The sequence below is a fragment of the Nestor notabilis genome, unplaced genomic scaffold, assembly GCF_000696875.1.
Source record: "Nestor notabilis isolate BGI_N333 unplaced genomic scaffold, ASM69687v1 scaffold21269, whole genome shotgun sequence".
Lineage (NCBI taxonomy): Eukaryota > Metazoa > Chordata > Aves > Psittaciformes > Psittacidae > Nestor > Nestor notabilis.
The window spans coordinates 23,448-36,324 of record NW_009945361.1 but is presented as its reverse complement, the minus strand read 5'-3'; the positions used below and the strand labels follow the sequence as shown (position 1 = coordinate 36,324).

The window sequence follows — 12,877 nt, the reverse complement described above, 5'->3', positions numbered from 1 at the left end:
CAACGAGCCTCCCTTGTCCCACAGCATCCCCAGGACACAAGTGCCCTGCGCTCCTCTCGTCCCTGGCCACAGAAGTACACTGGAGCAGGGGGAGTTCCTTTGCTGCAACCCTCACCTATGTTTTTGGTTTGTTTATAGACGTCATGTCTCCAGGTCAGGTTTGCTGTTGTGCTTCCATATGCACAGCTGAACGCCGAGAGCTGCGCAGCTTTCACCACCTCTGCCCACCAGCTCTGCTCCAGCCCCACTCTTCAGCTGCCCCGGGAGCTCCACCAAGGGCTCTCCACCTCCCAAGCCTTTCGCTGTCGCAGGACCAGCCCCCAGTACCGTGTCTGTGTCCCTGGTCATTTATCCAGCCCCATTAGAGCCCACTGCAGCCGAGCCTTTTTCACACAGCACCTCTACCCAGGATGAGGGGCTGGAGCAAGGCTTCTGGTGTGACAGCAGCTTTGCTACCTGGAAGCAGGGCAGGGAAAATACCTGCCTCTTCCTTGCAGCTCTTACCCACGTGAAAGATTAGGGCCTATCTAGGAAAAACAGGAATACCCCTGCCCCACCCATTCAAGGTATCCCAGATTCCAGGCCACCAAGGGCTGCCTCAGGGCCACGCGGGGCTGGTGTTGCACAGCATGGCCAGGACAGCAGTGATGAGCAGGTACCTATGTGCACCCCTGTGCCACAGGCTGCCAAGGTTGAATGTGGGATCACGGATCACCAGGTCGGCTCTAACTGGACTCAGGAGTGCCCAAGTAAGTGCCTGAAGTGCTGCTCCATTTGTTGCTTCAAGAAATCTTCCCCTTTCTGTGAATCCCTTCTCCCTCCATCCCTTGGCTATACAGCAGCTATTTTATCTCTGCTGGAGGAATTAAAAGCTGGTTTCAACCAGCCCTCACCAGAGAGAGCAGAGATGGACTCGGCACTGCACCACAGATGGGAGAAGAAGGTATTGGTCCCAAGGCTACACTGTGGCTGCCAGCCCCGCAGCGATGGTTATCTGCTTGCTGACTGTCAGCAAAGCACAAGGAGGCCCTGAGGGACCAGGCACGCAGAGCCTGGGGCACTCGAGGAAGTTTCCTCCAAAGGAGGTGAAAGGAAAGGAAATAGCCTAGAAGTTGGCCAGATGATGTGACCTACACCCCTCAAAACTAGCAAGACACTTTTTCCAATGACTCCAGGCCCCCTTCCAAAATAAACCTAAACCTCTACACCTTGAAAATATTCCCCCTTCACATAATTTGTGGATGAGGCTGACATTTTCAGAGGGTTTTCCTTCAGCCCAGCAGGTGATCTGAAAGAGATCACCATGCACTGCCGACCTGTCAGGGCTGTGGAGGAGGTCAGGAGCAGGAGTGAGAGCCCCTGGCACATGAGCTACCATAGCTTTCAAACTCAGTCCCACCACAGGCTGGTGCCCCCTGTTATTTCACACCACTGCAAAGCCACTGTTGCCAGCAGCCTCCAGCTCACGAACAGGAAACTGGTTATTTGAACAGCTCCAGAAGGTTTCACTGCTACACCTTCAGCCCCACATCCTTCCTGGGCTGCCTTTCCCTCTCAGTTCACTTGACTGTAAGTCTTCCCTATCTGTGGGCTCTCTGTCACCCAAGGCTGTCTGGGTGCATGGGACACAACTTGTCATCCCCAGCTCCCCTCAAGGACAAGGGACCCATACAGCAAAGCACAGGGGTGTTCCATGATGGATTAATTGCTTGTTCATCCAACCTCTGGCTCCAGTTTTGTGAGCTCCACTGAATGGTGCTCCTGACCTCCTCTCAGCAGTAGTGCCTTTGCCAGGACAGGGACTGCAGTAACAGGCAAGTCCCCCTTTTTTGAACCCGTCTCTCCAGTTGGCTCCTGGACTACGCAGCTGTGGCTTTGATTTGTCCTGAGGGACACAGTAAGACCTTCTGGTGCTCTAGGACCTGCCCCACAACCACCACTGCTGCTATACCAAAGCAGACAGATCAAACAGTCAGGCTTCGTCCCAGGAGACAGAGCTGGTGCTGGTGGGTTGAGGCGAGGGGAACACAAAGAAAAGGGGATCAGCCTCAGAAGGAACCGATCAGGCTGAGGAGCTGTGCACACCCTGCTCTCCTAAATGCAAACCATGTCCTTGGTAATCCCATCCACCTCTCCCCTGCGCTCCTTCCCTCTATCAGGCCACCAGTGCACACAGCCCCCTTTCTGCTCTGGAATGTGTTCTCCGAAATTTAATCTCAGCACGGGGCTCAGGCCAAATCCCCCGACAGATTCGGCCCCGTGACAGCCCCTCCCACCACCGCGGAGCTCAGCAACTCTCCCCTCGCCTCATCCTCCCACCCAGCCTGGCCTAAACATTTCACTCCTGATTAATGTAGCAGTGACAAGCCAATAGCTCTAGCCAATAGCTCTTGGCTTTAAAGCAAAGCCAGCCCCCACTTTGCACAAACATCTTCACTTCTTCATTTTGTTAAGGCTTAGCCCCAAACTCCCCCTTGCTGGGAAGACGAAGCCCTTTCCACGCCTGGGGCTGTCACTGCCAGGGGATGGTGAGCTCATCTTCACACGCTTGCTCTACCAGAAACTGCACGGGTCTTTGGGAAGATCAGACTCTCCACTGCCTAAGCAAGGATGGCTCACACAGAGCCCCACTATCTCCAAGCAGGGCATAGGGGGCCGCCCTTTCTCAGATGCATCCAAATACAGCACTTTCTCTCTTTTGACCACAACATCTGGCCAAAACCAGGTGCCTATAAGAGAAGTTCCCTACTCTAAGACACCTCCTCACACACACACACACACACACACACACACACACGCCTCCTTGGTCTGTGGCCAATGCTAGAGGGCAGCAGTGAGGAGCACGTAAGCTCAGGGTTAGAAGCAAAGTCCCTTGCTCAGAGCTCTAGCTCACAAACAAAGGGGCTCTTTGCTGCCATGACACTGCAACATCACAGGAAGAGGACAAAGCCCTGGAAACGTAGAGCACGCAGTGGTAATGAATACAGCCTCCTGCCCCTTAAAGACAGAAACCTTGATACAAGTGCTGCTTTCAGATATGCTGCTGTCCTGTCCACTTCTGCACCCATCTTACCAAATGAGGCCAGCACAGTCTCTGCCTTCAACATCTCTATGGAACCGTTCTCCCACCATCCCTTTCCCTCACCTTGCCTTTTGGCAAGGGATCTTCCCAGTGGCACACGGAGGACCACCAGCCACTCCACGCAGGTGCTCAGGTGCACCTCCTCACCACAACCAGACTAACCTTGCCTCAGTGTGAGCGTGAAGGCAGGTACATTGGCTATGATGAACCCAGGGGCAACACAAAAAAGTGCAGGTCCCATCACAGCACAACAGGGCAAGGGCCTTCAATTCCTGTATGTCGGGAAGGCAGTAAAACTTAGCACGTGCTGGCCCAGCGCTGGCAACAGCCCTGCAGCAGACCAGGCAGTGGTTTGGCCATCAACACCAGCAGGTACTTTTTGCTAACCTCAATCAAGAAGTCAGCAAACCAGATGAAGCAGCATGACACTCAGGAAGTCAACCGTGCACACAAACCCCATCACTCAGTTATATCCTGGTCTTGCAAATACTGTCACTGCAGGGGGAGGACTGCTTGGGTCATGCTAGGCCACAGTATGACAGCCAGTCCACAATCAAAAATGATACAAAATGGCCTAAGCCAAAGGAGACCCCTCCTTGATGCCAGCGTGAACGAGTGAGCATGGATGCTGGGGAGGGACTCTTCGTTAGGGACTCTAGTGGTAGGACAAGGGGTAATGGGTTTAAACTTAAACAGAGAATGTTTAGATTGGATATAAGGAAGAAGTTCTTTACAGTGAGGGTGGTGAGGCACTGGAATGTGTTGCCCAGGGAAGTTGTGAATGCTCCAACCCTGGCAGTGTTCAAGGCCAGGTTGGACAGAGCCTTGGGTGACATAGTTTAGTGTGTGGTGTCCCTGCTCATGGCAGGGGAGTTGGAACAAAATGATCTTAAGGTCCTTTCCAACCCTAACTATTCTATGATTCTATGTATGAGTCTCTCAAGATGAGTGAGTGATGGTCCAAGCAATGCAGGGGATTAAAGAGGAAGAGAACTACTCACTAGCTAACGTGACGACTGCAGGAACGCTGGCAATGACTCCTTCAGGCACTCGAGCAATGCACTGGTATCGCCCCACAGTGTGGTTGTTGAGAGCTGCGATGACGAGCTTCCCCCGCTCAATGTGGATACCCAGCACTTTGTCCGATCCAGCCAGCTCCCTCCCGTTCAGCCTCCAAGTGAGGTTCACTCTGGGGGGGTCCACCACACACCCTAGGCTGACAGGACCCCCAAGTTTTTGGACAATGGAGGCAGGCTGCACTGTGACCTGCAGAGATTCACCTGCACAGAGGGGAAAAAAATGGGAGTTCAAAAGCTCAGTGAGACTCAGCAAAAGAAAGGACAGAGTTAAAAACCAGTGTACATTTTGCATTCCCCACTGCTTCTGCTTGTGCTGCACCTTCCCCTTCGTTCCCCACACATCCACCCTTGTGCTTGGAGATGCACACCAGCCCCACTTCTCAGTAGCACCGGACAGAGATGTCCAACTCTGACTGTATCCCCTCCTTTGGCGGAGTGTTTGAACCTAGACCTTTGGTCAAGGCTACTGAGGAAGCAGCGGAGACTGGAAAATGCTCTGTGCTTGAGGCATGGCTATGCTATGCAGCATCAAGGTAAAAGGTTCAAAAAATGAAGCAAATGGGTAACCCCAGAAACTCACTCAGTCTGGCAAAGCAGCTAGCGGCAGCGAGGATGAGGCAAGGGATGGCGGACATGGGTCTCTTCTTTCCACGTGTCATTGCTATCCCATGCAGTGTGTCCTGGGGTGCCCAGGGAAGGGTCCCATAAGCTGCCTCAGGAGATGCTGTGGATGTGTGGCAGCAGATTCCTGTGGATGACAAGAGACATGATGGATGAAACCCTCAGACTTCCCTCTGCTTTCCAGCCCTGCCTGGCTTCTCTACCAACATCCCTGAACTCCCAGTTCACCAAGCCAGCGGCCTGAGGAGGCTACAAACACTGGTGCAAGCACTTCTCTTCTCCAGCCTCTCCCCCAAGCATGGCTGTGAGTATCCCAAGACATTCCCATCCCCAGTTCTCAGTACAAATCTATGTGTGTGCACACAGATACATATTCCCCATTTCAGATGGGGTGCAGTGAATGCCTGTTCTGTGCCAGCAATGCACACCAGGCAATTTTCAGGATCAAAACACAAACATTTCCAACGCAGTATCACTGGAGATATTCACCAAGTTGCTGCCACTTCTTGGCTGTGCCTGGAACATATTCTAGCCTGAACACAGAAATTAATGAGCAGTACAAGTCTAAAGCTGTGTGAAAACAGAGGTGATCCTGCAGTTTCACAGCCTTTTCCTGGACACTGGCCATGTTGCTGCTGGGCATACCTGTGTTTCAATACAGATGGGACTCCTTAGGAGATGTAAAAGTTTTTCAGGACATCTCTGCAAGGAATTATTCTGAAGGGAAGGGGACACTTTTGCAGGAGAGAAGAAATGCCCAGTTCTAAATTTGTTTAAATTCAGTGCAGTGATCTGAGGGTGGATTACACTGATTTGGCATAATACACCTTTATAGTAAACCAAGAGACCCAACCTATGGAAAGATTTCAGATTAAATGTTCTGCCTGAAACACACTGCCTATTTTGAGTTGAGCTACCCTGTCTGGGCAAACCACCATGTTCATAGTCAAAAGCATCAACAGTGTCCACAGGTCTTGAAGCCCAAGACGTGTCCCAACCAAGGCTGATGTGGAGAGCTGCACCACAGCAGCTCTTGTGGAGATACTGTCATGAACGAACGCTAAACCACACAAGCCAGGTCAGGGGGGATTGAAGATCTAAGAGACACCTCAGACATCAGAATAAATTCAGCTTCAACTGAAGGCAAAGTCAAGAAGAGACCTCCCTCTGTGGACATTGTAACACAGCTACAGGATTTTGAGCTTCCTCCAGTTGCAGCACTAAGAAGATGACCTGCAAGTGCCAAAGTCATTTCAGAGCTGCTCCTGTGGCATGCCTACATTGGCAGAGAAGAAGCCCAAGACCAAACCAGCCATGACAGCCAGCCCAAACAGCAGTTATATTGCCTGCTCTCCCTGCAGATACACAGCTTATTAGCTGTAACCACCACCCTCAAGAGAACCTGGACTCTGTAGAGCAGTATTTCCTACTTCCACCAGAGTCACTGCTCAAGCAACCACCTGTTTGCTTTCCATAACCATCTCAGTCAAAAAGAGAGGACAAGTCCCTTCAAGCACAACTTCCAAAATAACTCACTCCTGAAGTAAGGATTGCCAGACTTGCCCTGAGATAATCAGCGAGTTGTTCAAGGCAAGGCTGGTTACTGCTAGCAACAAAGCACAACATCTGGGGAAATCTCACCAAGCTACTTCTAAATGACTTTGCTTGGCCTCTAGTGACAGCAAAGGTGCAAGAGTGCAATACAGGGCAATGTCCATGGCCAGCAGTGCTGAGCTCCACATCACAACAGCAAGAATCCAGCTTGCATGCCTCTCTCCAAATTGGGCTGTCCCTCCAACAGCCTCACAAGCTGTCCTCTTCCCCCCACCATGCCCCAGAGCACTGCTTGGGTGAGAAGTCATGGAGGAGATATTCATATAAAGTCAAAGAAAGGTAAGGAAAAGAAAAGCCTCCTCAGAGCTAGTGCTTTCAAAAGGAAGTAACATCAAGTAATGCAACCTGGAGCTGGAGCTTTGCAAATGCCACAAAAAGCATCTGTATGTGGCATTTTGCAGACCAATGTGAGCTCACTTGGCCGGCCTGCCCAGTGGGTTCAAGGCAGCTTTTTCCCAGGAGTCATGGTTAGCATAGCTCTGAGGCCAAGATGACAAGCTCTGCTGAGAGGCAGGTAAATTAGGCCAAGCTTAGCATGGCCCAAAGTGGCTTCCAGGTAGCCAGGAGCATGAACAGAGCTTGGCCTTTGGGCATCAGGCTGGGCACACTCTGAAGGCACCCAGAAAGATCAGCTAGGCTCATATTCTAGCTCCTGCTACCCACAGCCCTGTACATGTGAAAACCCTCTGTGGATAATCTTCAGTGCGAAAGCTACAAGACAGCAACTTCCCTCCCAAGCACCTCATCCTTCCTGGCATTCACTCTCCTCACCCAAGGAGAGAAGAGAATCTCAATAATTTATCTTTGAAGAGTTTCCCCTGTCAACCAGCACGTACTGTTGTACGAAATCCTTTAGCTATTGTCTTGGAGACCATCTGAGTTACTCAAGTTCACTTCTTTGTGTAAGACAGCCACCAAAGCACCCTTTGTTATGCCACAGCCATCTTGGGCAAACCACCACTGACCATGGCCATAGAAGTGCCCGAGGTCTGTCCGTACCAGACCATGCATTGCTGACACTGTTGCTGACGTGTGAGTTGATGTACCGCTCATCTAGAAAAGACTCTGAGTTAGTTTAGGCTTAAAAACACCTCACACCATAAGGGTCTACATTTTACACCAATGTAGAACAGTTTAGGGTAGGACTTCACATCTTGTTCCCCAGTGCTGGAAGCCCACAGAGCAAAGCTGACTCATTCCCCCTCTCTAGATGGTTTGGCAGCAAGAAGGAAAACTGTTGGATGGAAAAGAGCTGCTCCGTGGAGCCCATGCTGGGGGAGGGGGTAGACGGAGACGTTCCCAACCAGACCTCCCCGCAGCTCTGCGTTGCACAGCGCTTCTGGACAGAAGGGCAAAGCCAAGGGTGCAGAAACGTGTGATAGACCCTTCGTGAGCCTGGACCACCCAGGCACATTGATGAGACGACGAAACTGGCTGCCCCAGGTCTGTAAAAAGATGAAGAGCAATAGGTGGGGAGAAAAAAGGAGAGATCAGAAAATTTGGCCATGGCACTGGGCAGATTGAACAGTATTGAGCACAGACTGAGGAGAGAAGGTGTGCTGCAACAAGTGCATGGTACCTCCCAAACCTCCAGGCAGAGTATGAGCTCTAAACAGGGACATGTGGCCATTTCTTTCACAGCTGAGTGAAGTACAAAAAGTAAATGGCCAGCATAAAAATAATGAGGGAAATGAATGAAAACATCAATTCCAAAAGAACTATTAGGATCCAGGGCCAGATTTTGAAATTCTCAGCTTCCACTATTGAAGCCAGATTTTCAAAAGCATTCAGTTCTCGACATGCTGAACTCTTCTAAATAGGCAACCAACTTATTTCAATGTCTAAATGGGAACTGACCTCTTTTGAAAACACTGCCCTTCAGCAGCCTGCAGCAGTGCAAAGCAAGGAACTTTTATTAATCAAGCAGCTCTCGATCTGCCCAGTGTCCTGCAAGCACCACTGGAGCAGGCTGCAACAGGAGAGGTGGGGAACAGAGGAGGCTCCAGGCACTCCAGCTGCCTTCCCAGAGGCAGTGGTCCTGGACAAGGGGCTGCTGCATGACAGGGTCCTGCTCTGCTGCCTCCTCTCACCAAGGCAGGTTAGCTACAAGACGCCCCTTGTGCTGACACTTCTGCAGCCACTGACACCACCAGGGTCAACAGCTCCTGCTTATGTGGGAAAACAAAGAGTTAAAGTAATTTAAAGAGCTTCAAGGGGGGAAGGGAAAACAAAAATTATTTGTTTATTTATTTTTAATTCTTTCTTGCCAGGTTAAAATAACAATTTCCTGTCGGTGGAGCTCTCAGTCCCTTTCAGACAGCCCAGTAAATCAGCGGAGGGGCCATTAGGAGAACAAAATTAACGAGAGCTTCATCAGATAGGGAGGGGTGGTTGGGGTGTAAAATCTGTCGGCTCCGCTTCCCACCACACACCTCAGCCCACCGAGGCCCCCGTGCAGCCCCAGCACGATGGAGGGCACTGCAAATGCAGCGGGGCAGGGAAGAAAAACCAGAGGTGAAGATATAAAAGGGAAGAAAGGCTGCATGTGTGCAGGGGGGTGACAGAGCTCGAAAGGAAAAAGGGATCTGAATTAGGCACAGGCAGCGGGAGAGGTGTTTGCTGATTAGAAACTGAAGGTTTTACTGAGGAAATGCTGCTCACAGCCCCAAGCCCCCTCCTGCTTAACAAGGGCCGGCCAACCCTTGTTACTGCCACGCTGTCTGTAATTTACAAGGCTCCCAAATAGGAACCAGGCTCTGCCCCAGCTCTGGGGCAGTGTCCCTGCACCACACACGCCAGTGCAATGGGCAGGCTGCGGAGCAGCAGAGGCAGACTGGGAGAAGGTGAAAACTCACCAATGCACACGAGGATGCTTTGGGGTTCTGTCAGACAGCTGGACCCCGAGCACCAATTCCTGCAGGAGAGGAATAGTGGGAAGGGGAAGGGGCTGCTTTGCACTAAAGCAAAGGCTGCAGCAGCTCAGGCTCAGCTACCAGCTGGGGACACCCTGAGTGACTGGAGAATTCACTGCAGCTGGTCTCCATTTCTGACAGGTCACGTAGGGACAGTGATACTCCCAGTTCTCCGTTCTATACATTCAGAGTTAAGCTCCTCAGAAGCAGCAATGTCTTACACAGTGCAGTTAGCCAGTTTTACTTTTTGTAATCATTAGTTTTTAATACAAGACAGTATTTTTTTGTTGTTGTTCCATAGAGCTTAAAGCACTGAAAAAGAAAATGTAAGAGAGAAAAAAGCCACAATACCCTTTTGCTTTACAAATGCAGAAACTTGAGCACTAGAAGAGGAAGCCAACCTGGCCCAGGTTACACAGTAAAGCAGTAATGGGGCTGGAAGCTCTGTAACTGGGACCTGCATCCCATCAGGCAAGTCATTCTTGGATTCCAAATCTTTCTCACCATGTCTGAAAAAAGCCACCATACAACTTCATAACCTTCTAGCTGAAAAAACACTGCCCAGGTGACACACTTGAGCAGGTCACCTGCAAAGTCCCCACATGACTCTTGGGCATAGATGGCAATCTGGGCACCCTGACGGCTTCTCCCCAAACCATCAAACAGTAACATCCCAGAGAGCAAAATTAACCTCCACCAAACCCCATCCCCACTCCAAAGTATTGATTTCACACTGTCCAGTCATACCTGCTATCTCTGAAAGGTTTGGAAAAGGAGAGGTTTGCAGCAGGACAAACGCTTCTCCTCTGTCCTGGGTTCAGCTATAGCAGTCATTTTTTTCTCCTTCTTAGTAGCTGGTGCAGTGCTGTGGTTTTGACTTTCAGTCTGGGAGCAACGCTGATAACACCGATGTTTTTAGTTGTTGCTCAGTAATGTTTACTCTGACCAAGGACTTTCTCAGTCTCATGCTCTGCCAGGGAGGAGGGGAAGCCAGGAGGAAGCAGAGACAGGACACCTGACCCAAACTGGCCAAAGGGGTATTCCATACCACAGCACATCATGCCCAGTATAGAAACTGGGGGGAGTTACCCGGAAGGCCCAGGTCGCTGCTCGGGTCGGGCTGGGTATCGGCCGGCGGGTGGTGAGCGGTGTGTCCTTTTCCCTTGTTATTCCTCTTATCATTATTATTGGTAGCAGTAGTGGTTTGTATTATACCTTAGTTACTGGAGTGCTGTTATCTCAACCCGTGGGAGTTACATTCCTCCAATTCTCCTCCCCATCCCTCCGGGAGCGGGGGGAGGAAGGAAAAGGGGGGGAGTGAGTGAGCGGCTGCGTGGTTCTGAGTTACCGGCTGGGCTTAAACCATGACACCCTCCCATGTAAGAGCATGGGCATCCAAAGGGGATGGAGGTGTGGATGCTGTAAGGAGAGGCAGGATCCTGAATGGGAAGTGGGTGGTGTCAGGAGGGGGCAGAGAGAGGCAGCATCCAACATTACATCACCATGCTTAAAGTCAAGGAGGTAGCAGAGTGTATGTGCAAACAGGGATAAAAGCTTGCCTGCTTCCCCCTATAGCACTGAAAGCTCCTGACTTCAGAGTGCATTAGCTCTGTTAACATAGCCCTTGATTAACTGTGTGAGGCTCTCCTCCCTCCCCACCCCCCAGCTTTTTAAAGTGATTAGGCAAAGAAGAGTCTCTTACTGGCTACTTGTGAGCTCAGCCAGTCCATCAAGAAGCCACAACTGAGAAAGCCTGGGATAAATTCACGCTCGTAGTTGGGAGAAATAAAATAGAGAGCAAAACCTGGGATGGCACCACCACCACTCAGATGAGCAAGTTCGCCTGTAAACCACCAATCACGCTTGGGCACAAGGTGACCTTAAAAAAGAACCACAGATTTTCTCCAAGCAAGTCCTGCACAACTCAGTAGTGATAGACAACTCTCTAAAATATAAACTGAACTTGCAGGTAAAACAGCTCTTCTTCCTTGGACACAACTGCTCATGAAAACCAGACCAGCAAATGAATCAAGCAAAGCATGCACTGATCTTTGTGAGTCTGCTTTTTTGTCTTCCTCAAGATGAAGCTACTGCCCTGGGCAGCTTCTTTCCACAACAGCCTGTGGTATCACCAGGGAGGGAGCTGAGCATGCTGGCTTCGAATTAGCAACAGGATGCAAAGCCTACTCATCGCCTGTCTGACTTCAGCTCGTACCCCCGAAGCCCCAGTGCCTGCAGTTTCTGGCACCTCTCCATGTGACAGCTCCTCCAAAACGAGCACCACTCTCCAGCTGGCAGTGATCAGGCTGACTTTGCTGGGCCCCAGTGAACCCCTTCACGTTGGCATTTCATCAGCCAGTGAGCATGAGGTTGCTTGAAGAACAAAATGCCACCCTCATGCTGGCCATGAGCTCCCAGCGTCATGGCAGTGGTGGCACAACAGCGAGTGTGGTTTGCCTTGGGCAATGCCTGAGGCATGGTTGTCCCTGAGTGGCTGGAGCTGCCAGCCTGAGGCAGCCCTGCTGCAGGCAGCTCAGGGATGTAAGGATGGCCTTGCCCCATGAGCTACACCTCCCTTTCTGCAGCTATGAGGAGAGGAGCCCTGTGCTAAACCACAGTATACATGCTGGCTTTCGCTGCCCCTTGGCGTGCCCTGAAAACAGCTCCAGCCCTTGAAAAGACAAGGCTAAAGCATAAGAAAGAAAGAAAGAAAACCCGCTTCCTTTCTTCAATATCATGCTCCCCCCATGCCCTAGACACTTAATTTCCCTCCTTCCCCCGGGTTTCCCCCTCCATTCTGAGTAAATTCAATTTGACAACCCTGCTAATTGGATAAACGCTGCTCCCTACGCTCCTTTAAGGCTGCCTGCTTTTCTCTCCTTGTTTTTGGAGGGCGATTGTGGCTGTTCTTTAACATGAATTCCATCTGCTTTATTTCTCCTCTGCCCATTCAAGACCCCTCCTGAATATGTATGAGGGGCTGCACCCCCCACCCCCTTTCTCCTCCAGCCCACCTCCCTCCCTCATCACCCCCTCCCATCCCTCTCCCTGCCCTCTCCCATTGCCCGGGACAATAACCCCCCAAATGCCCCCTTCTCCCACCCCAGCCCTTTTTGCTTTAGATAAACACAGGCAGTGTCAAGTGTGAGGAGCGGGGGGGAAGGATGGGGTTCAACTGCCAGTCAAGCCTCGGGCCCTCAATGAAGCCCGGAGGCCTACCCTAATCTGCTGCATGCTTGCCATATGGGAGCTGTGTTGCCCTGGGAAACACTAACAGGCAGAACGGAGCTTAATAGAGTCCATATTCATTGTAATGCAGTGAAATGGCTCGAGGGACTATTGCCCCTTGGGTCTGTTTTCATTCTTCTGTTCCCCCTCTTTCTTTTTTTTCCTCTCTTTTTTTTTTTTTTTAATAAATTTTTTTCCTCCCCTCCTTCTCCTCCCACTCCCTTTTTTTTTTCTCCTTCCCCCCCCCTTTCTTCCTTTCAAAAGGACCAAGTCCCTGGAGAGCTCTAATCTGGAGAGGCTGGGGGGTCCCCCCAAGGCTGGGCCGCCCCCGGGGGGGGGGG

At 51.1% G+C, this 12,877-nt stretch overlaps 1 protein-coding gene across 1 annotated transcript in view; it reads right to left on the bottom strand.

Annotated features, from left to right (window-relative positions):
• Positions 1-4,909, bottom strand: part of LOC104412215 (brother of CDO-like) — a gene marked incomplete at its 3' end in the record, with an annotated part of 11,461 nt that extends 6,552 nt beyond the window's left edge. The window contains exons 1-2 of the mRNA XM_010022854.1: positions 4,742-4,909; positions 4,084-4,362 (exon numbers count right to left, since the gene is read on the bottom strand). Of these exons, the coding sequence (XP_010021156.1) occupies positions 4,084-4,362; positions 4,742-4,820 (358 nt within the window). The remainder of the gene's footprint in view (positions 1-4,083; positions 4,363-4,741) is intronic.
• Positions 4,910-12,877: the final 7,968 nt, after the last annotated feature.